At 39.6% G+C, this 24,280-nt stretch overlaps 2 protein-coding genes across 2 annotated transcripts in view; both read right to left on the bottom strand.

Annotated features, from left to right (window-relative positions):
* Positions 1-2,226: 2,226 nt before the first annotated feature.
* LOC127449151 (protein FAM171B-like) lies at positions 2,227-13,521 on the bottom strand. The gene is made up of 8 exons (XM_051712383.1): positions 13,164-13,521; positions 11,873-12,106; positions 10,351-10,443; positions 9,219-9,365; positions 8,631-8,801; positions 5,258-5,371; positions 4,945-5,068; positions 2,227-4,740 (listed from the first exon to the last, which is right to left on the bottom strand). The coding sequence occupies exons 1-8, from the start codon at positions 13,348-13,350 to the stop codon at positions 3,516-3,518; spliced, it is 2,295 nt and encodes a 764-aa protein (XP_051568343.1). The 5' UTR covers positions 13,351-13,521; the 3' UTR covers positions 2,227-3,515.
* Positions 13,522-16,452: 2,931 nt separating this feature from the next.
* The window catches only part of LOC127449149 (E3 ubiquitin-protein ligase MARCHF7-like), a 36,512-nt gene continuing 28,684 nt past the window's right edge, over positions 16,453-24,280 (bottom strand). The window contains exons 7-11 of the mRNA XM_051712382.1: positions 23,676-23,845; positions 22,585-22,688; positions 18,029-18,130; positions 17,746-17,794; positions 16,453-17,251 (exon numbers count right to left, since the gene is read on the bottom strand). Coding sequence (XP_051568342.1) covers positions 17,157-17,251; positions 17,746-17,794; positions 18,029-18,130; positions 22,585-22,688; positions 23,676-23,845 — 520 coding nt within the window. The 3' untranslated portion in view covers positions 16,453-17,156. The remainder of the gene's footprint in view (positions 17,252-17,745; positions 17,795-18,028; positions 18,131-22,584; positions 22,689-23,675; positions 23,846-24,280) is intronic.

Below are 24,280 nucleotides of genomic sequence, written 5' to 3'. Positions count from 1 at the left end.
GCTTCCTGCTAACTACCACATCTCTCCATCATTTCATGTCTCGCTCCTCAAACCGGTCCACCTGAATGCTGATCCCAACGCTGCGTCTCAAGAACCACCGCCTCCGCTGGACATTGACGGATCGCCAGCTTATAGGGTGAACATGCTGCTGGACTCGAGGTGTAGAGGGGGTCGGCTCCAATACCTGGTGGACTGGGAGGGATACGGGCCTGAGGAGAGATCATGGATACCTGCTTCTGATATTCTGGACCCCTCACTCATAGAGGAATTTCATTGAGCCAGGCCAGACCGCCCAGCACCACGACCACGGGGACGTCCACGCCGAGCGCCAGGAGTCGCTCCTAGAGGGGGGGTTCTGTAACATCTGAGCGGTCTCCTGCCCACCAGAGGGAGCTCTCACCTGAATTCTGAACTGTCATGTCCTGTTTCCTGCCACATCAGTTCCTGTAATGTCATTTCCTGTTTGCCTAGTATATAAGCCATGCATGCTCATTCCCATATTGCGAAGTATTGCCAGATCATCTGCCTTACCAAGCGTTTATATTATTGCCTTATTGCCTAGTGTTCTGACCTGTTTGTTTTGACTTCTTTTTTGGATCTCTCCTTTTGCCTGTTTGACTGGTTGGACTGCTTTACTGTGTTTTTGACCTCACTGCCTGTTTTTCTGACACTGTGTTTGGATTTTGATGGACTGTTTGAATAAACATCCGCATATGGATTCTTCCTCGGCTTCCGCCTCCTCATCATTACAGTGTGGTGCATTATGAAGCACACCATACGGCAACAAAGACCCTGAACAATTGTGCAGCTAAAGACCTACATAATGCATAAATGGGGGAAAATTCCACTTTTTAAACTTAACAAACTTGTATCTTCAGTGTCCAAATGCTTAATAAGTGCTATTAGAAGAAATGGTGACGTTTCACAGTGGTAAACACTCGACTGTCCCAACTTTTTTGGAGCGTGTTGCAATCATCTGATTTGAAATTACTGTACATTAAATAAAAAATAAAAAATGAAATTCACAGGTTAAAACATCATATAATGTGTAGTTGTGGTGCTTTTAATATAGCAAAGGGTGAATATAATTTACCAATCACTCCTTTTTGTTTTTATTAGCATTTTTCATACTGTGCCAACTTTTTGTAATTTGGGAGGGTTTAAAAGGCAGAAATGTTAAGCTTATAATTTTATAAAAGTACTAACATTAATTATTCTGTTAAAACTCATGTATTATTTGAGCTGTAAAGTTGTTTAAATAGTAATTTTTTACAGTTGTTTTCGGGTTTTAGGTTTTGTTGGCATTACATTGTCATGGCAACAACATTAAATTAGCTATAATTTTACACAGAAAAGGTTAGTAAAAAAAGTATTTTGAAGTTCAAAAATTGGCCCCCATTCACTTCCATTGTAAGTGCCTCACTGGAACCCAGATTTTGTCTTTTTTTAAAGAAAAGGAGGGGCAAGTCAAAATAAATTTTTGTGGTAATCAATGTTATGTTAAAAATGCTGTCGATTAACTTGTATTGAACCCGGAACATTCCTTTAAGCAATAGTTCACCTAAAAATGATAATTCTCTCATTATTTACTCACCATTATGCTGTCTCAAACCCGTATGACTTTCTCCAACAAAGATATTTTAATGGAGATATGATGTGAATATATCCATACAATGCGAGTCAATGGGGACCAACACTTCCAAGCTCCAAAAAGGACTTGCCACATAAAGGTAATCCATACGACTCAAGTGGTTAAATCCATGTCTTCTGAAGTGATACGGACGGTTTTGGCTGGATCACTATAAATCTTGACATCTGCAGTCTCTTACAGGCGCGATCATGATTTGAAGCTGGATTAATCTGCCTCGAGCTTGACACATGTGCAGTACATGAACTCTGCCCATGAATACGTACATTAAAGACCAGCAAATTAATTTAGGGTTACAAGTACAGCTGTGATTAAAGAAAGCCTGCTTGAATGACAAGATTTAAAAATGTAATCCCTAATCCCAAATAAACAAAATCCCTAAATGCAAAGACGAAAGATTTCTGATCAATCCTGAATTCAGGAGCCCAACCTTGAAAAATTAACCATAATTGACATTTAAATAAGAGACAATAATATTTAAATGTGCATTTATATAATTAGCAATAATATTTTTATAAGCATTTGTTTAATGTTTAAATGTTTATTTATATTGTTAAAAACCAGTTTATTCTGTTCTGATCAGTTTTGGGTAAATACAACTTTATTTTTGGTTTAGTACCTTTATTAAATGTGCACAAAAAGGTTACAAGCTGTATTGTAAAGCATTCAGGAAGTGGCTCACGAGCCATTTAAACCAGTGTATTGAGAAGTCATTAAAAAATATTGTAAGTATCTATAAATAATAAATGCTACAGTATAACACAAACTCCTTTAAAAACATTCAATTGACACAAAACAATCTTCTCTCTTTCTCAGTCATACATAATTTTAAAATGTGAAACTCAGTTTGTCCTCTTAAATTTGATTTATTTTAAATTGCTGCCTGACAACAAACTAGTCTTATTGTTGTAACTGTCAATAATAAATAGACAGTAAATAAACTGTCAAAAATAATGAAGCTACAAAGGATTCAACACATGAGTTAATAATGATTTGTTGTCGTGAAGAAATATTTGACACTAAACACATTAGCACAAGAAACATCTTAATATGCTAGGTTCATGGCCTTGTAATGTAAGGCATAACCTGAGACATATCTTCAATGTTTATAGGTACTACATTCTTACAGATGAAAACATTGAATGGTTAAAGCATCACAATGGAAGACATGCAAACATGACTAGCAATAATATATTAAATAAGTACAGTGCGTCAAAAAAAGCATATGACCTTAAAGGCCTCAGTTGCTCCCTCAAAGTACCCCAGAAAACCCTGTGTCTGTGAAACACACTGGTGCATTGGTGCATATAGAGTGCTTAGGTTTATTTTATAACATTGCTTAGTTTTTCACAATTTTATTCTATCATTGTATTTTATTCATGGCAGTCTGTGGCAGTTCCTTGTGTGTTACATTTCAGTATCTGAAGATCTGAACTGAAGAACAGAAACTGATTTCCAGCAACACAAGCAATCCAGCTAACACATTTAAACTGCTGTTTTAGAATGCAGACTCATCACGAGCACTAGAAGAGTATTGTGGGTACAAGCATTGTGCTCTCAGGGCAGCAGATATGTAGCTACAGTATATACATATTTTTACAATTAACTTTTGAAGGTAAACAAATATGTTCTTTCAAAGAATTTGTAAAAACATTATATAATGCGGTTTGAAATTGTGTACAAATGAACTGCAAAAATGCTTGATACAGTCAACTTAGAGTTGCCACAAGAATTACTTTGAGCTACGGCAGGACAAGACAGGCATTTTTAATTTTAACCATTGTTCCTGATGTTTATATAATAAGGCTATTTGATCAAAACCATTTTTCAGACACCAAAAAGCTACAGTTACACACAGGTTATTCAGCTAGTGTTTCGTTGGTGGTCTCTCCTCCCTCACGTGCCGAGAAGACTTCTTCTCTGGTTTCTTCTCTCGAACCTTTCGCAGCCTCCGTGGTGGAGGGGTAGATTTGGATTCACTAGAGGTGTCCCCTGCATCCCTGTCCTCTGGGATATTGGGAATGGCTGCACTGCTGCCCTCCAGGGTGTTCCTCAGGGACATATCCTCGGGACTCCCAATTTCACTGCTGCTCAAGTCCTGCTCCTGATTTCCACTTATTTTAGCCATGCTAGCGCTCGAGGGCTCCTCACTTTTCTGCAGAGGCTGCTGCAGCTCGTTCATGTCCACTCCAGAATCCAAGCTTGTGTCGTTGCTGCTGCCTGGACGATGTCTTCCCTGAAGTTCGATTACAGAGTGACGAACTTGGGCCACTGGTTTACCATCCAGAGACACAAACCAGGCCCGGGGTGGGTGAATAGAGGGCTTGCCCTTGGAAAGCTCCAGCAAGGTTTGCTCCGATATTCCCTGGAGTTCCCCTCGGAAAGGCCCCATCCCAGCTGCTTCATTCAAAGTTCCCGGGACAGACACGGATTCCAGGAGATGACTGTAGCGGCCCCATAGGCCTGGGTTAATGGCGGCAGCCTGCGCTCCTTCCAGAGCCTGCTGCTCATCGCTGTCCTGCTGGGGGACTTTGGGTAACGTCTGGGTGAAACTGTCTTTCAAGGTCCGCTCTGTCTGAGCTCCGTGCTCCATGCCATTCCGCGGGAAAGTGGCAGATCTGCTTCCAGAAGGGTCGGCCTGTCCCTGGGAATTAAAGAGCTCTGGGCCCTGTACAATAGCCACAGGCTGGTTATAGATATGGAACAGCTTGTCTTTGAAAACAACATTCTCTGCACCACCCTGATATGAGGCATTCTGTTCCGATTTCTCTCGAAGCTTTGCCACTTCATCACAATTAACATAAAGATTTGTCACTGGGGCTCTAAGGCTTTCTAATCCCACAGCTCCAATGTTCTCATACAGATTGCCCACAGGCCGAGCAACATTTTCCACATAAATGTTAAAGCTGGCTTGGTGCCGTGGGGAGTCCGATGCTTCATGGCTTCTTGCAGCCAGTGAATAAGATCGGTCACCATTACGAAAGAAAAGCTCTTGAGCCTCATTGCCGTTGGTTGATGTGGTCTGGTCTTTCTTCAGTACCGTGAGCCTGGTGGAATTCCATCGCTTTCTTCCTGCCTCATGGTTTAAAGCTCTATAAAATGAGAATTCAAAAGGATGATCGCTAGGAAGTTTTAACTGCCCAAAGAGTCAGAGGAATGAGAGAATGCCTTTGATTCTCTGGATACCATGAAATAAACATGTTTGTTCAAATGAGATAAGTCCTGCAATTGTTTAACTCATTAGTTTTTATAAGATGCTGATACAATGATGTTTGTATGGTTAAATTAACTCTTACCTGCAATGAAATATAATCACAGATAAAAATCCAATGACTATCACAAGAGTCCCTCCCAAGATACCCACGAGAAGGTATGTGTGGTAGGAAATGAAATCCATTGAGCTTGCATGCCCCATATAACCTAGATTTACACAAACAGACATCTGGTTACAGGGCTGCAAATGAACAGAAGAAAAAGACACCTATTTAGATTTCACCATGGACACCATTAATGAAAATGAAATGCATTAGTTTAAACAGTAATTGCATGGGCTGGTGAGTGAGTTTTACTATATTTTAATTACAAATGTTACACTTCCCCGATTCTTACCTGAGAAAGGTGATGGGGCAGCAATCCAGTTGCCAAGATGAGGTGCTACATAAGTCCAGACCAGGCCATTTTTTTCCATCCGAACTGTGCCTACACCTTTATTCACCCAGGTACCTGTAATGACAAAACTCATTTACTGCTTCTGTTGGATAAAGTGCTAAATTTAGAGACCAGGCCCGGATCTAGACATGTAACATTAGAGGGGCAATAAACAACGATGGAGGGGTGTTTGCGCGAGTGTTTCTCCAGCGCACTCACGATAGGGTTATGGTTATTGCCATGTTGCCAAGTGTTTCACTTGCACTTGGGGGGGCATAGCGATAATTTGAGGGGGCAAGGCCCATCCCAGCACCCCACTAGATCCAGCCCAGTGCCTAACCATGATAAACTTGATATAGAAGCATAAAGTTCATTTTTTTGATCAACTCATTTGTCATTTAGCAAATAGTTTCTTATCCAAAGTGACTTAGGGCACTTTCACACTAGAACTTTGGGTGTGTACCCAAATCTGACATGTGTTCGTTTTAATGATATGAAAGCTATTTTTCTAAATTTGGAAGGGCAGCCGCACACCCCACTAGAGTACACTTGAAATGGTGGTTTGGGGTATGATTCGTGCGGTCTCCTGTGTGGTTTACAATCTGGTGGGGCAGCAAACTGGAGCAAGCTGCAGAAGTGAACCTCTACTGACAACGTATAATTTGTCTAATTAAGCAATATCACACGAGCAAGAGTGCTGTTGTTCCATACAGTTTACCAGTATGGCTGTTAATGCCGATGTTCTGATTTTCATGAAACCTGCTCACTGAAAGACAACGCAGATGCTCTCTAGTGGTATTCCGTGCGTTAAACGAATCAGTGTTTTTTTCTAATCAGATCTTTGAAGTGAACAAATCGTTCTCATTCACTTCCATTGTTTCAGCCGCGAATTACCCTGTGTTTTCTTAACTAATAATTTTGAGTTAATGATTCGAAAACTCACTCATAATAATACATAAAAGATTTTTATCACCACCTACTGGTGTAAATATGTAATGTCACAAGGATGAATCAAAATCCACACCTCTAACTCTCTGTACTTCTCTTATTACTCTGGTTTGGAATGCCACGAACACAAGCAACACGATACAAACAATAAAGTGTCCCAGGGCTATTGGACTGTATATCAACACTTATGGATGCCTCTCATCCAATCAGATTCCAGGAGCTAAACTAACTGTTGTATAATATAGTTTATACAACAGTTAGTTCCGGTCCTTGAATCTGATTGGACGAGAGCCGTTCCATGAGTACTGATGTCTCACACATCAGCACTCAGATGTTTTACTGTTTGTATCACTCCGCTTGTGTTCGTGGCATTCTAAAGTAAAGTGTAAGAGCAGTGCAGATATGTAAAAGAACTAGATTTGTGTCTTCATTTTTCCGTGACATTAGCCAGCACGTGGTGACAAAAGACCTTTTTTATGTGTTATGAGTCAGTTAAGTTTGACCTGCATTGAATCCACGCACGTCAGTCAGTGAGTGGTTTCTTTGAAGTCATCAGCATTGTCTCTCACTCCATGATCGCTCAGATTACTACAACATGTCTACAGCTGGGAAATACAGTTGAACTAACAGCTTCAGAATTAAGACTCATTACAGTTAAGAAACACAACAGACAGAGTAATCTAAAACATACTCCAGACACTTTCCTTTTACTGGAGTTTCCACATTGGAAGGAGATATAAATATTCAACATGGCGGAGGAGAGAACGGTTTCTATAGTGAATGACTCTTGCGCACCGGCTACCACGAAATACTCAGGGGGCACCCCGCTCGAACGGCTATTTTTACACAGAGAAAATAGGATGTATTTGACCAGAACACTACACTACTGCTTGAGAGTCGCGACAGATGCAGGTAGTCGCACAAGCTCAATCTCTCTCTTTTTCTCTCTCTCAAACACACACATACCATCCTTGTTTCTCCAATGACATGTTAGAAAAAGCCCAAGCCATCGTTACTAGTTCTGAAGTGACATTTTTGAATTAGTAATAGAGGCTTGTCTGCAATTAGCAACGGCAGATCCTGATCCGTGGCATAAGAAAGTAGTTCCATGTACAAATGCATTTTTTTTATTTATTTTTTTGTGACAATCCTTAGTTTATCCAAATTTGAACTTTTGTATAAAATATGAGCTGCTCACTGAAGGCACTCGGCATTCAGTGAGCCTGCGGCTGAATCACAGCCGTGCTGTTGCAAGGCCATATAGCACTCTTGCTCGTGTCATTGCTACTGAAAATGCCTTCAGTAAGCAGCTCGTATTGTTTTGCATTCCTCACAATGTGCACATGGCAGACAGACACATGTGTCATTTATTGTGCATTAAGTTTTGGCAGTAAAAGCAAAGGGACAAAACCATAAATAAAGAGAGGAGGTTTTACAGTATGTATGGTCACAAAGAAGGTGTCGTTAACATGCAGTGGTACCTGTTAACGGGTAAACAGATGCTTCTAGTACTCACATTGCACTCGTTTTCCATATATTACAACCCAGTGAGGGGGTGGAATTGAACTCTGGTGCAGACCAAGCAATCAAACACGGGTGGAAAAAACCTCTAAGTACATGAGAAGGACAGAGCCCTGGAGTAACCTTGGGTTAAGTGTCTTTTTTCAGTGTACGAATCAGCCCTTGTGGGATTTGATCCTACAACCTTGTGGTTAACCAGATCTTTAACCACTAGGCTACACCTCACAGACTGATAGCACTGTGAGTTCAGCAACAGTATTTAGAAAGTTCTGCTACTTAAATTGGTTTGTGCTTACCAAAATTTGAACTACCACCCTCCAGTGGCCAAAGCTGGAAGTGCTTTTGAACGTCTTGGACGTGTGAACTCCAGTTCCTGGGCGAAATGTCAACAGAGTGGAGCCAAAAGCGAGTTGTGTTTATAGTTTTAAATGATGTAATTCAATCACAGGAATGCAACCCTACACCCTAACCCAAACCTAAACCTAACAGTCAGTGGAATAAAATTTTTAGAGTGAACCTCCGACTCAAGCCCACCATTGTTTATATAAATGCGATTACTTCCTTGTTTCCATGGGACCAGAACCCATGTCTCAGAGGTTGTTCACGTAACAAGTTATCAGTGGCACCAGAAGGAAATGTAAAAACATTTGAATTGATGCAAAAATGTCTGATGGGGAATGGGGCTTGTCAGCAATTTGGTAGAACTGTGTCGATTTCAAGATAAATGACCATTTGAAAGCTACTGTACATGTCGATTTCCTGTGCGATTATGTTGCACCTCCCCCACTTATAGAAAACAGTGAAAGATATGAAGCACAGCTTTAAGAATCTGCAAGCCTGCAGCCTTACAATGCTGAAATGTTACCTGTGGTCATGTTGAAGTTCCACCCAGGAAGTGAGTCTGAGGGCCGTAAGTGGGTGTGGTAGGGAAGTGGTACTGTGAGCTGAATGGGTCCTCTGATGTCAATCTCATTTCTATTAGACACTAGTTGGGCACTGATCATAACCAAGGGGCTCAACTTGACATTCCTATAACCTGTAAAGGGGGATAAAAAAAATAACAGTTTTATTTTAGAGTCTGCAGAAGAATGGATTGCAAAATTGTATTTTGTGGCTGTGTTGTCTAAAGGAGCAATAGTTTGTCTACAATGTGGCATCGCATTAGACCTTGTTTAAGTCTGGGTGGCCAAGCGGCCTGGTATGGCCAAATCAAATCATTTGCTAATCAATGCAGTATCAAGTCTAAACAGTTGTAACCTTATTGACTTAAGCTGCCCTTCTATACACTCCCCTCAGTTTTACAGATCATTGACATCTGAATGAAAGGTATAGTGTCAGCATCTACTCATGACATGTACTATGAAATGACAAGACTTATTCTTAGATTTGCTTGCAGTACTGGGTCATGGTTAGGTACAATTAATTTAAAGACAAATTAAATTTCCTCCTTTACCACTCAGGCTTAGAGTAAAGAAATGTGCATCTTTTTCTGCAGGCAGGGCTGGAGTTGTTAGATAAGCTGACAGCATTGAGATGGTGGTGTTCTCAGATAGTTTGAGGAGACTTTTGGGAAACTGGACACTTGGCTGAAACGACAGGTCTGTAATACATGTGAAAATAAATACATAGAAATTACCAAGAATATTACACAGAAGAAATGCATTGTGTCATGTAGGACAGTTAGGCTACATGCTCCAAAAATTAAACTGAAGAAAAAGGTTTGATCTTCAACCTTGATCTGTGCTTGTTAAAGGGATAGTTCACCCAAAAATGAAAATTCTCCCATCATTTACTCACCCTTATGCCATCCCAGATGTGTATGATGTTTTTTCTTCTGCAGAACACAAACAAATATTTTTAGAAGAATATCTCAGCTCTGTAGGTCCATACAATGCAAGTGAAAGGTGATCAGACATTTGACCAAAACTAATCGGTTTCGGGTGAGAACAGACCAAAACAGAACTCCTTTTTCGCTGTACATCTTGTCATTGCAGTCTATAGGTACAATCATGATTTAAAGCTCGATTACACTTTCTAGTACTTGACACATACGCAGAGCGCTAGATGGTGCTAGGAAGTGTAATCGAGATGGAAATCATGATCACCAAGCAGACTGCTATCAAGAATCTTAGTGAAAAAGGAGTTATATTTTTGTCGGTTCTCGCCTAAAATCGATTGAATTGCTTCAGAGGGTATGGAATAAACAGTGGAGTCGTATGGATTACATTTATGCTGTCTTTATGTGCTTTTTGGAGCTTCAAAGTTCTGGCCACCATTCACTTGCATTGTCTGGACCTACAGAGCTGAGAAATTCGGCTCAAACTTTGTTTGTGTTCTGCTGAAGAAAGAAAGTAATACACATCTGGAATGACATGAGAAACTGATGAGAGAATTTTCATTATTTTGTGGGTGAACTATTCCTTTGAGTGCTACGTTGAATGACATTCATGTTTTGGAGTTACTTCATTTTTAGCCTTTTTATTACACTTGTTAAAACAGCTCTCAATTTCACAATGGTACAAACAGGTAGTAGGATAAAATAATAGCTAATAGAGTACAATTTTGTTTTGTTTTATCAGACATACCAGATGTTTTTCGCGTTATCAGCACAGTATCTTCAAAGACCCAGACGTTCCCTTGTGTTTGAGGATGCAGGGACATCGTAATGACAGATAAAACTAGAAAACAATTGGAAGATACTCAGAGCTCAAATTAGCAGCAAACTGCCTCTCATTAAATTGAATTAGCTGAATTTCTCCATACTGTATGTTTAAAGATAATATCTGTTGGTTAGGGCTCAAGTTGGGTGTTAAACAGCATGTCAAAGTGAAGTCACTGTGGTTCACAACTTTATTCTAGCTGCCTCACTGTTTTTCTATCCCTGTTTATTTTGCATTGTTAAAGGAATGGTTCACCCAAACATGAAAATTCTCTCATCATTTACTCACCCTCATGCCATCCCAGATGTGTATGACTTTCTTTCTTCAGGTCTTCAGCAGAACACAAATGAAGATTTTTAGAAGAATATCTCAGCTCTGTAGGTCCATACAATACAAGTGAATGGTGATCAGCACTTTAAAGCTCCAAAAAGCAAAGACAGTCGTAGTAAAAGTAATCCATAAGACTCCAGTGGTAAAATCCATGTCTTCTAAAGCTATATGATCGCTTTGGGTGAGAAACATATCAATATTTAAGTCCTTTTTCACTATAAATGTTCACTTCCGGTCACTCTCGTATACGCATTCATAAAAGGACCGAGTTCAGGCAGCCTCTCGTGTGACGTAAACAAGTTGGCATGTTCACACGAGAACTGACGCGTGAGCGATACAACCGAAAGTGCAGCTCGGTTAGTTTACAACAGAACGCTGTACACCGCGACGGGAGAAAGGTGCCTCAGGTTGTTCCTGGCAGGGTACTAAGCCTTACAGGCTCCATTTGGTTAGGATTAGGGTGGGGGTATCTGCTGCCTGCCAGGATCATAGCTTCCTAGGTTTTGCTTTCATTTGAACATGCCAACACGCTTACTTCACACGAGAGGCTGTGTGACCTCGGTCCTCTCATGAACGCAGATTGGAGAGCGACCAGCAGTAAACATTTATAGGACTTATATATTGATCTGTTTCTCACTCACAGTGATTGTATCGCTTTAGAAGACATGGATTTAAACACTGGAGTCATAAGGATTACTTTTGCTACATCTGGCGTTTTGGTGCTTTAAAGTGCTGCTCACCATCCACTTGCATTGTATGGACCTACAGAGCTGAGATATTCTTCTAAAAATCTTCATTTGTGTTCTGCAGAAGAAAGTAAGTCATACACATCTAAGAGGGCAGGAGGGTGAGTAAATGGTAAGAGAATTTTCATTTTTGGGTGAACTATCCCTTTAAATCCATCTTACTGAGAAACAGAGCAATCACATATCTGGATACAATGGGAAAGAAGAGGATTTAAAGAGGATCAAATATACAATCTTACAGTAAAAGTTTCCTTTTGATTGAAAAAAAATATTCAAATAACGCAACATGATATTGTCTGTGCTTAGCAAAATGTCAACTTAACCTAATAAAACAATAAATTAACACCGCATTTAAAAGATTATGCACTCACTGGGCATCTTGGTGGTTTTCCAAGGCAACTGGGTGAGTACATAACCCTCCATGCTGGCCACCAGAGTGAGGGTCAGGCCAAGGTGGTACGGGACAGTGACAGTGACCTCTCCATTCTCCAGAGTCTGGTTGGAATGAATCTGAGATCCATTCACAAACACACCCACCAGAGCTCCTTTCAGGAACCTCTGGCTAGACGCATCCTTCACCCAAACCTTCAGTGTCAGAAGGGGCTCTAGAGACCAAGATAAGATCAAAGCTTTAGTAAGGGAGAATTTCATTTCACTTTATAAAACATGTCACTGCATAACAATGTATATGGTGCATACATTTTGCCTGAAGCTTCTGTAATATGATTCAGATATTAGTATATCATTCAGACTGAACAAAAGGAAAGAACTTTAAGGTGAACCGCCTTAGCAAAAGATCCTACCTGAGGTAACACAGATGTACAGTACTTGCTGAATGCATAAAAAGATCATTGAATCACCCGTTTAATGAACTCATGCAACACTGGTAATAGGGAGTGTCAATGCCTGAAAAAAATAGTTGGTGACTGTATAATCTTGTGGTAACTGCAAAGCTTTGGAATAGTAATGACCAATGGCTCAGTCAGAGGGACTTAAAAATAGATCAAAGTGCCAAATGTTGGATGAGCACTTCACTTAAAATACTGAGACCTTGAAATGCCCCTTTGAAATATCTCCGATTAATGAACAATACGTGAGTGATGTTGAAAGTATGATTTGGAGTACAGGACAAAACACAGAGCCTGCTTCATTTTATCTTCTGACACACACACACCCATGACTGAGCCCATGTTTTGCGGTGATTTTGATTAAGGCATGGAAAGGTCCACAAATGCTGTCAACTGAGCTGAACTTGTATTTAACCCGAAATATATTCCTTTAAGTAGTACTGCCAAGACAAGGGGTGTTCAAGGATGCTGCCCAACCATATTAGCTATTCACCTCTAAGTTATGCTGTAATGCACAGTGTGGAAATGACTGGCCTGAATAAACCAAATAAAATAGGCGAGTCTTCACTTAGGATAGCATTGCATAAGAGCTCCAGAGGGTTGAAAATAATGGATACATGTAAAATGCTATATATGTATATGTTATAAAACAATCGCAGCACGATCCTTTGTTGTCATGTAGCCTACCCCTTCGTGTAAACATCCTTATTTATTTATAAGCACAGCTCATTTAATTGCGGAGCTGATATGGGCTGGATGGTGGTGCTGATGCTTGGGATGCAGATGATGCTGAAGATGACGCTGTGACCGTTACCTGATGGAGGCACCGTCGCATCCTTCTGTGCCGTGAGCGGGGCCGGCTGTGAGTTGCTGGCATTGTCCTCCTCCGACAGCGAGGCGAGGCCGTGGGAGAACACCCCACCCTCCGCTCTCCTCACGCACCCATCCTCGGAAAAAATCAGCACCGCGGCGAGCAGCAGGCACCCCGAAAGATCTGGCATGACGAGAGGAGGCAGCGCGTTTTAGACATAACTGCACGCAACGACACGGAGAAGGAGAATGTTGTTGTCTTTTCTGTCTTCAGGCGGCTCTGTGTGTCATGGTCACATTATGGTTCACGGGTGGACCGATGAATAAGAAGCTGGTGGAGTGAGACGGGTGCGCGTGTTGCGTCATAGCAGGCGCGCGATGCCATCTGCTGGCTCAGTGATTTTCTCTTTGTTAAAGGTTACGCAATTACTTAAAAAAGAAAAAAAAAATGTATGGATAAATATTTATTATATGAAATAAATAGGGTTGTACGCTGTAATTAAAAGTATTAGTAAAATAGCTGTAAATATTTGCATATGAAAAATATTTATTTTACATGTAGGTAAATATTGGTAAATAGGCCTAAATTAAAATGTTATAGGTATGTTAAAGCTTTTTACTTGTATTTGCATTATGCAAAAAAAAAAAAAAAAAAAAAAAAAAAGTAGGCTATTGGTAGAAACTCTCTGGGCTATAAATATTTTTAATAGGATATATTTTGGTATGGTAAAACACACTTACAAATGCAGTGCTTAAATATTGTTATTATATGCACCAAAAGTGATCGTATCATTTTAGTAGTCATTAATTTAACCGCTGGTGTCGTATGGATGACGTTTATGCTGGCTGTCTGTTCTTTTTGGAGCTTCAAAATCTGATCACCATTCACTTGCATTTTAAGGACCTACTGAGCTGAGATATTTTTCTTCAAATGTGTTCTGGTGAAGAATGAAAGTCATGCACACCTGGGATTTCATGAGGGTGTGTAAGTGATAAGATAATTTTCATTTTTCAGTGAACTAACCCTTTAAGAAAGAGTGCTGTTGGTCAGTTAGCTTTTGCTTTTAGAGCAACCCATGACTGGAATGGTGCTTTCTCTAAAAAAATCTGGTCATCAAACCAGAACTGTCAACATGGCACACTTAAAGGGATAGTTCACCCAAAAATGAAAATTCTCTCATCATTTACTCAACCTTATGCCATCCCAGATGTGTGACTTTCTTTCATCTACTGAATGCAAATGATTTTTTAGAGGAATATCTCAGCTCTTTTGGTCCATACAATGCAAGTTAATGGGTGCCAAAATTTTGAAGCTCCATAAATCACACATAAAGGCAGCATAAAAGTAATCCATAAGACTCATGGTTAAATTTATATCTTCAGAAGCGATATGACAGGTGTGAGTGAGAAACAATCAATATTTAAGTCCTTTTTTTTTCTATAAATTCTCCTCCCTGCCCAGTAGGTGGCAATATACAACATTTTTTTTTTTTCTTGTGTTTTTGGTGATTCACATTCTTCATGCATACCGCCCCCCTACTGGGCAGAGAGAAGATTTTCTAGCAGAAAATAACTTAAATATTGATCTGTTTCTGCCCCACGCCTATCATGTCGCTTCTGAAGATATGGATTAACCCACTGGAGTCATATGGATTACTTTTATGTTGCCTTTATGTGCTTTTTGGAGTGTCAAATATTGGCACCCAATTTCTTCCATTGTGAGGACCTACAGAGCCGAGATATTCTTCTAAAAATCAGAATTTGTGTTCTACAGAAAAAAAGAAATTCATACACATGTGGGATGGCATGAGGATCAGTTAACGATGAGATAATCTTTATTTTTGGGTGAACTATCCCTTTACTACTAGCGGTATTTTTTTATGGATATTATATACAGTGTTTTTGAACATCATGTTCTTAGGATATGTTGTTTATTGGTTTTGATTGGCCTTCGGCTCGAGACAGCTGGGATAGGCTCCAGTACTAACCATGACCCTGCATAGGATAAGTGACTATAGATGATGGATGGTTTTGATTGTTGTGTTTTAAAACTGTATTTTTAATGTAATTTTGCACTTTGACATCAACCTGCCCAGCCCATGGACAGCAGATGAAAATTAGCAAATTTGGCTAAATCTGGCACATTTACATCAATGAGTTGTTCGATTAATGTGTATTGTCCCTGACAAATAAATTATGTAATTATATCAAAATGTGTTATGGATATGGGATTAATTAAAAGCTGATTGTTTTGTCTTTCCCATTTGTTATAGTTACTACACTTGTAAAACACAACATTACAACTAAGACAAAGAAGTTAAGAAAATGTAAGTTTGGTTTAAAAGCTACCAGGTGGCTACAATGAGCACCTCTGAGGAAGTAGTCATCTAACACTTTTTGATTAGATTTGCCAAAGCTTCCAGTTTATGGCATTGAATCTTTAAAAGAAATTGAGTATTGTTTGATGCAGATTTGATTGACTTTTTTGAATGAGTTACCACTTTATTGCATGTCATACACTTCCCCCTTTCTCTCCTAATTTACTCATCCTCATGCCATCCCAGATGTGTATGACTTTTCTACAGAACACAAATGAAGATTTTTAGAAGAGCATCTCAGCTCTGTTGGTCCTCACAATGCAAATAAATGGTTTCCAAAACTCTGAAGCTCCAAAAAGCACAAAGATAGCATAAAAGTAATTCATATGCCTCCAGTGGTTTAATCCATGCCGTATGAAGCAATCCATCCAATTTTGGGTGAGAACAGACCAAAAATGTAACTTTCACTGTACATCTTGCTACAGGCACAATCATGATTTCAAGCTTGATGACACTTCCAAGTGTTCAATGCATGTCAGAGCACAAGGAAGTGTAATCGAGCTTAAAATCATGATGTTAAGATTTATGGTGAAACAGTTGTATTTCGGTCTGTTCTCATGCAAAATCAAAAGGATTGCTTCAGAAGACATGGATTAAATAGAGTTATATGGATTAATTTTATGCTGCCTTAGTGTGCTTTTTGTTGCTTCAAAGTGTTAAACACCATTCACTTGAGTAAATGAGAGAATTTTCATTTTTGGGTGAACTACTCCTTTAAGAGAGTGAACAAATGAATCTCCCCCCCCCCCCATCTTATTGTTCAACATGCTTTTGAGTATTAATATTTGTCCTTTTTATGCCTAGGTAAAATTTTATTACATGATGCACTCAAACATATGGAAATCAAGTAAGGCTGTGCAAAGCAGTTTACAGAATCACTCAACCATCTGTAAGAAAAGTCTGAAGGAGAATGCAGGTTTTTGTGAGGTATCTCAATACCTCCATTTTATTGTAATAATTAATTCAAGCAAATTACATTGATATTATAAAGCAACATACAACATACAAAAGGACTGTGGAAAAGGTCCTCTGTAAATAGAAAGTCTTGAAAGCAAAGTGATCACATTTTCTCACTCACCCATTCTCCGAAAACAAACAAGTCAATGCAAATGTATTATTTGCATAAAAACAAAAAGAAAATGAAGGGTTTATTTATTTTTCTTATCATTCAACATATTACCAAACATCATCCCATTTTCAAACAGCCCTATAAATGAGCAGACAATCTTTTTACCACTGCACCAGTGCAAGCATGATGCAAGAAATGAATCTTTCTCCAACCAGCTTCAGTCTCAGCATAGTTATCATGTAAAGCACTCATGGTGGTCGACAGTTCACCGGACTTTTTTTTTTTTTTAACTGAATAAAGCTTCAAGAGTGCTTACCGACCTCTGATGCAAAAAAGAAAAGAATTTATTTTTTTTTAAATCAGAATGGGATCCAAATAGCTTCTATAGACAACATTTATCTGCATATTATGAAAGCCTTGTGATAGGCTAGGGACAGTGGTTATGCTGCCAATAAGACATTGGCTAAAGTCACTTCAAATAGGAGGACAAATGTGAGACAGGAAGTGGGAGGAGACTGCCAAGCCACACCCCTTCCCTTCCACCACCTGATTAAGCCTCCCCCTCTTCGTCATCATCCTCCAGATCTCCAAAGTCGATGAACGGCCTGCTGTCTTCAGTCTCATCATCGGATTCTGCATATGAACCTGTGAACGTGCGAATACATCAGGAAGAATCTCAATGAGCAAAAACAACCTTGGAGAATCAAAACTTGGAGAAAAAAAGATGGAAAGAAACAAACAGACATAAGAATTACAACAAACACAAGGCACCGGTAACCTACTTCTTTGCTTGCAACAGTCACTTATAACTCACACGGAAAAGTGCGTATTTTAAGAGATTTACACTATAATATCCTTAACCTTCTTTTGTGTAAATATGTAAGCGCAATACACATTTGTATTAAATGCCATGCATAAAATCTCAATGCAAGACTTTAAACTTTGTCACTGTCATAAATTTGGTTTACACATTCAGTATTGACATTCCACATCCAGAGAATGGGCAAAGTGTTATTATAACTGATACTTACCCAAGCATTTGTAAAGCTTTATATAAATAAGCAGACATCAACATGACAAACTGACAAGGTTTTTACAGTGCAGGACCAATATAAATATAAAAGTAATTCAAAACGTACTTTCGAGATTGTCCATGTGTTCGTGCAGAGTTCTCGCCAAGTTGAAAAACTGAGCGAGAGAGGAGAATGTTTTGGTTTTCAAAATCACAACATTAGCTTACAATGTAAACTTCCATAATATCATGTGACAGATCACACAACAGAACCAATGTACTGTACTTGGACATGAACTAACAGAACAGACAATGAATAATAGTAAAAGAGGAAACGTGTGGAAGGACAAGGCTGGTAAAAAAAAAAAAAAATAAATAAAAATAAAAAAATAAAAAAAAGTGCTGCTTACCCCGGCATCATTGACTGCCCCAAGGACATCAGAGAACCTCTGCTCACACAGGTGCAGGAGCACCACCAGATACAACCCGCAACTGATGAACTCATACTCTGACTGAGGAATCAATCACAGGCAAAAAAAAAAAATACAAATGTTTAGTATTTACTTTGCTCTGACATGTATCCTTGCCACTACTGAATCTGTAGAATCATCTCTAAGATGATCCAGAGAAATGGGATGCACCGGAGCTAAATTTGCACCCACCCAGGGTCTTTAACACCCCCTCACATCACCACTATTGTGATTAAACTCCTCCTCCAGGGTAAATTGTTGAACTTACACTGGCGGCCAAAAGTTTGGAATAATGATACAGATTTTGCCGTTTCAGAAGGAAATTGTTAGTTTAATTCACCAAAAAGTGGCATTCAACTGATCACAAAGTATAGTCAGGACATTACTGATGTAAAAAACAGCACCATCACTATTTGAAAAAAAGTCATTTTTGATCAAATCTAGACAGCAGCCATCACTCCAACACCTTATCCTTGAGTAATCATACTAAATTGATCATTTGGTACTAGAAAATCACTTGCCATTATATCAAACACAGCTGAAAACTATTTGGTTCATTAAATGAAGCGTAACATTGTTTTTGTGTTTGTTTTTGAGTTGCCACAGTATTCAATAGACTGGCATGTCTTAAGGTCAATATTAGGTCAAAAATGGCAAAAAAGAAACAGCTTTCTCTAGAAACTCGTCAGTCAATCATTGTTTGGAGGAATGAAGGCTATACAATGCTTGAAATTGCCAAAAAACTGAAGATTTCATACAAAGGTGTACACTACAGTCTTCAAAGACAAAGGACAACTGGCTCTAACAAGGACAGAAAGAGATGTGGAAGACCAGATGTACAACTAAACAAGAGGATAAGTACATCAGAGTCTCTAGTTTGAGAAATAGACGCCTCACATGTCCTCAGCTGACAGCTTCATTGAATTCTACCCGCTCAACACCAGTTTCATGTACAACAGTAAAGAGAAGACTCAGGGGTGCAGGCCTTATGGGAAGAACTGCAAAAAAAAAAAGCCACTTTTGAAGCAGAAAAACAAAAAGGTTAGAGTGGGCAAAGAAACAGACATTGGACAACAGATAATTGGAAAAGAGTGTTATGAATCTTAACCCCATTGAGCTTTTGTGGGATCAGCTGGACTGTAAGGTGCGCAAGTGCCCGACAAGACAGCCACATCTATGGCAAGTGCTACAGGAAGCGTGGGGTGAAATGTCACCTGAGTATCTGGACAAACTGACAGCTAGAATGCCAGCTGCAAAGCTGATGGAGGATTTTTTGATGAGAACTCTTTGTAGTTTAAGAAGTTCTGAAAAAAAAAATCATATTGTAATAGTAATTTTTCACGTTATTAATGTCCTGACTATACTTTGTGATCAGTTGAATGCCACTTTGGTGAATAAAAGTACCTATTTCTTTCCATAAGAGCAAAATATGTACATTATTCCAAACTTTTGGCTGCCAGTGTACGTTTCTCATTCACCCCGCGACAATACACACACACACACAGTTGAAGTGTCAGAAGTTTACATACAACTTAGCCAAATACATTTAAACTCAGTTTTTCACAATTGCTGACATTTAATCGTAGAAATCATTCCCTGTCTTAGGTCAGTTAGGATCACTATCTTAAGAATGTGAAATGTCAGAATAATAGTAGAGAGAATGATTTATTTCAGCTTTTATTTCTTTCATCACATTCCCAGTGGGTCAGAAGTTTACACACTTTGTTAGTATTTGGTAGCATTGCCTTTAAATTGTTTAACTTGGGTCAAATGTTTAGGGTAGCCTTCCACAAGCCTCTCATAAATAGTTGCTGGAAGTTTGGCCCATTCCTCCAGACAGAACTGGTGTAACTGAGTCAGGTTTGTAGGCCTCCTTGCTCGCACACACTTTCAGTTCTGTCCACAAATTTTCTATCGGATTGAGGTCAGGGCTCTATGATGGCCACTCCAATTCCTTGACTTTGTTGTCCTTAAGCCATTTTGCCACAACTTGAGGTATCCTTGGGGTTATTGTCCATTTGGAAGACCCATTTGCAACCGAACTTAAACTTCCTGGCTGATGTCTTGAGATGTTGCTTCAATATATCCACATAATTTTCCTTCCTCATGATGTCATCTATTTTGTGAAGAGTACCAGTCCCTCCTGCAACAAAGCACCCCTACAACATGATGCACCCCCATGCTTCACGGTTGGGATGGTGTTCTTCGGTTTGCAAGTCTCACCCTTTTTCCTCCAAACATAATGGTCATTATGGCCAATTAAAGTAAGATCTTTGTCCCCATGTGCACTTGCAAACTGTAGTCTGGCTTTTTATGGCAGTTTTGCAACAGTGGCTTCTTCCTTGCCGAGCAGCCTTTCAGGTTATTTCAATATAGGACTCTTTTTACTGTGGATATAGATACTTGTCTACCCGTTTCCTCCAGCATCTTCACAAGGTCCTTTGCTGTTGTTCTTGGATTGATTTGCACTTTTCGCACCAACATATGTTCATCTCTAGGAGACAGAATGCATCCCCTTCCTGAGCGGTATGATGGCTGCGTGGTCCATGGTGTTTATACTTGCGTACTATTGTTTGTACAGATGAACGTGGTACCTTCAGGTGTTTGGGAATTACTCCCAAGGATGAACCATACTTGTGGAGGTCCACAATGTTTTTTTCTGAGGTCTTGACTGATTCTTTTGATTTTCCCATGATGTCAAGCAAAGAGGCACTGAGTATGAAGGTAGGCCTTAAAATACATCCACAGGTACACCTCCAATTCAGTACACCTCCTATCAGAAGCTTATTTCCTAAAGGCTTGACATCATTTTCTGGAATTTTCCAAGCTGCTTAAAGGCACAGTTAACTTAGTGTATGTAAATTTCTGACCCACTGGAATTGTAATATAGTCTAATCTATAAGCTAATGTGAAACAATCTGTCTGTAAACAATTATTTGAATAATTACTTTTGTCATGCACAAAGTAGATGTCCTAAACGACTTGCCAAACTATAGTTTGCTAATATTAAAAATCTCACACACAAACACACACAGCACTCAAAAGTATTCAGACCCCTTCAATTTTTCACATTTTGTTATGTTGCAGCCTTATGCTGAAATGCTTTAAAAAAAGTTTTTTTTTTCCCAAATCAATCTACACGGCATACAGAAATTTTGCTCCGGTGCATCCCATATCTCTGGATCATCTTTGAGATGTTTCTACACTTTGATTGGAGTCCACCTGTGGCAAATTCAATTGATTGGACATGATTCGGAAAGGCACACACCAGTCTATATAAGGTCTCACAGCTGAAAATGCATATCAGAGCAAAAACCAAGCCATGAGGTCAAAGAAACTGCCTGCAGAGCTCAGAGACAGGATTGTGTCGAGGCACAGATCTGGGGAAGGCTACAAAAAAAATTCAGCTGCATTGAAGGTTACCAAGAGCACAGTGACCTCCACAGTTTTTAAAATGGAAGTTTGGAACAACCAGGACTCTTCCTAGAGCTGGCCGCCTGGCCAAACTGAGCAAAAGAGGTGACCAAGAATCCGATAGTCACTCTGGTTGAGCTCCAAAAATCATGTGTGGAGATGGGAGAAACTTGCAGAAGGACAACCATCACTGCAACACTCCAACGATCTGGGCTTTATGGCAGAGTGGCCAGACGGAAGCCTCTCCTCAGTGCAAGACACATGAAAGCCCGCTTGGAATTTGCAAAAAAAAAAAAAAAAAGCACCTAAAAGGACTCTCAGACTGTGAGAAACAAAATTCTCTGGTCTGATGAAATGAAAACTGAACTGTCTGGCCTCAATTCCAAGTGTCATGTCTGGAGGAAACCAGGCACCACTCATCACCTGCACAATACCATCCCAGCGGTGAAGCATGGTGGTGGTAACATCTTGCTGTGGGGGTGTTTTTCAGCGGCAGGGACTGGGGGACTGGTCAGGGTTGAAAGAAAGCTGAACGCAGCAAAATACAGAGATATCCTTAATGAAAACCTAGAGTGCTCAGGACCTCAGACTGGGCCAAAGGTTCACCTTCCAAAAGGACAATGACCCTAAGCACACAGCCAAGACAACGCAAAAGTGGCTTAGGAACAGCTGTCCTTGAGTGGCCCAGCCAGAGTCCAGACTGAACCCAATTGAACATCTCTGGAGGGACCTAAAAATGACTGTCCACCGACGGTCCCTTGAGAGGATCGGCAGAAAATCCCCAAATCCAGGTGTGCAAAGCTTGTCGCATCATACCCAAAAAATACTTGAGGCTGTAATCGCTGCCAAAGGTGCTTCAACTAAGTACTGAGTTAAGGGTCTGAATACTCATGTCAATGTGATATTTCAGTTTTTTATTTTTAAAAATTTTGCAAAGTTTTCATAAATCTGGTTTTTGCCATGTCATTATGGGGTATGGAGTGTAGATTGATGTGAAAAGATAAAGCATTTTAGCATAAGGCTGCAAGGATATTGTCAAAACAAATGTGCTTGACTGACAAGTCAAATTTTGATCCACTCACCCTCTCATGAGACCTGTAGAGCTCATTAATGTCAAAGTTCTCAATGTTCAGGTGCAGTTTTTCCTTGCAAAGCTCACAGGTAGTGATGGCCTCCAAGTTAGAGCCTGCATATCATAGCAGATACATGGACTGAATTAAAAAATTACAATTACAGCAAGCAATAAATAACAATGTTCTTCACCAGATATTAGAACATTTACCACCTTCCAGTTCACAGGTACTGAATCCCAGATCCCCCTTTTCAAACTGACAAGTGTAGATGGCATAAATTCAACCTAGTCTAATAGAATGAACGTATGTAAACTGACCTTTACGTGCTTTGTTCTATGTTTTGTCGCAGTTTCCTGTGGTGAAATGAACACTAGAGGAGTTACAATAACTGTGCGTTTTATCCACTTTTACACAAAATCACATCTACAACAGCTGATTTTTCGTACCATTACTCTCACACTGCTATGTTATGATAACGAAATACTTCCTATAATGCATCACTTGAGAAACGACCAATTTTAATGCTTGTATTACAGACTGGCCTACATTTACACACTTATTCCAACATGGTTAGCTATTATAGTAGCTCTCTTGATAGTGTTGGGCTTTGGACTCGTAAAACCATGGTTCGAGCCTAACCAAGCATGCATGCTGACGTGTGAGACAAAAGTGTCACAGAAGCAACATGAAATGACATGGTTGCTTCAGAAAGCGTGCTTTTCATTTCTCATTTTGTTTTTGGAAACTATCGGTAAGGTTTGTGTTGGTTTAGGGTAAGGATGTTTTGTTTACCTCGCATTTGCTTTTTTAGATCACTATTGGTTAGGTTAGGGAGGTACACTTTATTCATTAAAACCTCCATCTAATATTTACCTTAAAAACCTTGTCTGATTACAACACCATTTCAACTCGCTTTTGGCACCCCCCCACTGGACATTTCACTAGGAAACTGCAGCAAAATGTGTAATAAGACACGCAATTTAGATTTGCAAAAATGTTGCCACGGTTACGTAACGCTCAAGAGACCAGGCTGCATAAATTCTCTAATCATACAAACTAATATCCACAACAGTTACATCTAGAAAATACGACAACCATACCAGAGCTGATTTTGGAGCGAAGCCATTTCTTAATGCAGTCCTGGTGCACATACTGCAGGCTGCCAGTGCACTTGCAAGGCTCGATCAGAGGGTTGGAACTCGAATGCTCTCCCATCTGACAGATTCTGCAAAGATCACCCTCCTCCTCATCAGAATCCTCCAATAGCAAACTATGAAATAGGAAAGAGATGTGGTTATAATCAGCAAATGAAATGGTAAACAACTGCTACTATTAGGTCTCATTCTTCGACAGTACATTAAACCGGTGTGAATGTTTTCACGAAATCTTGATTCTGCAGCAAGTTTGCACTTAAATTCAGGCAAAAACTATGCAATTGTTAATGAACAGGACCCATTAAGCCTGAGATTTGCTTCGTTCTTTCGCCTGCAGTTACATCTTGCGCAAGGTCAAGCATTCTATCATTTCCAAACATACTCTATTGACAAGCAAGCTGTGGCTGCTTTGGCCTCAAGTTCCTTGCCACTTTTCCTTAATTGTCAAAAACTCCTCTTCCATTGCGCAAAGGGTTACAAGTAATATTAGGAAAGCATGCATGCATGTATACTTTAAAATTGTTACTAAAAATGTAAATCACCAGGGCACC

Source organism: Myxocyprinus asiaticus, chromosome 12 (assembly GCF_019703515.2).
Source record: "Myxocyprinus asiaticus isolate MX2 ecotype Aquarium Trade chromosome 12, UBuf_Myxa_2, whole genome shotgun sequence".
NCBI classification, from domain to species: Eukaryota; Metazoa; Chordata; class Actinopteri; order Cypriniformes; family Catostomidae; genus Myxocyprinus; species Myxocyprinus asiaticus.
Note: the sequence above shows the minus strand (reverse complement) of the source record. Positions and strands in the feature narration are given on the sequence as shown.

What these genes read in the sequence shown, in the direction of transcription:
- LOC127449151 (XM_051712383.1), bottom strand. Translation starts at nt 13,350, where the DNA reads ATGCCAGATCTTTCGGGGTGCCTGCTGCTCGCCGCGGTGCTGATTTTT. An exon ending in GAAAACCACCAAGATGCCCA is followed by an intron (nt 10,444 to 11,872) that starts GTGAGTGCATAA and finishes ATTGTTTTCTAG; the next exon opens with TTTTATCTGTCATTACGATG. An exon ending in CTTTACTCTAAGCCTGAGTG is followed by an intron (nt 8,802 to 9,218) that starts GTAAAGGAGGAA and finishes CCCCCTTTACAG; the next exon opens with GTTATAGGAATGTCAAGTTG.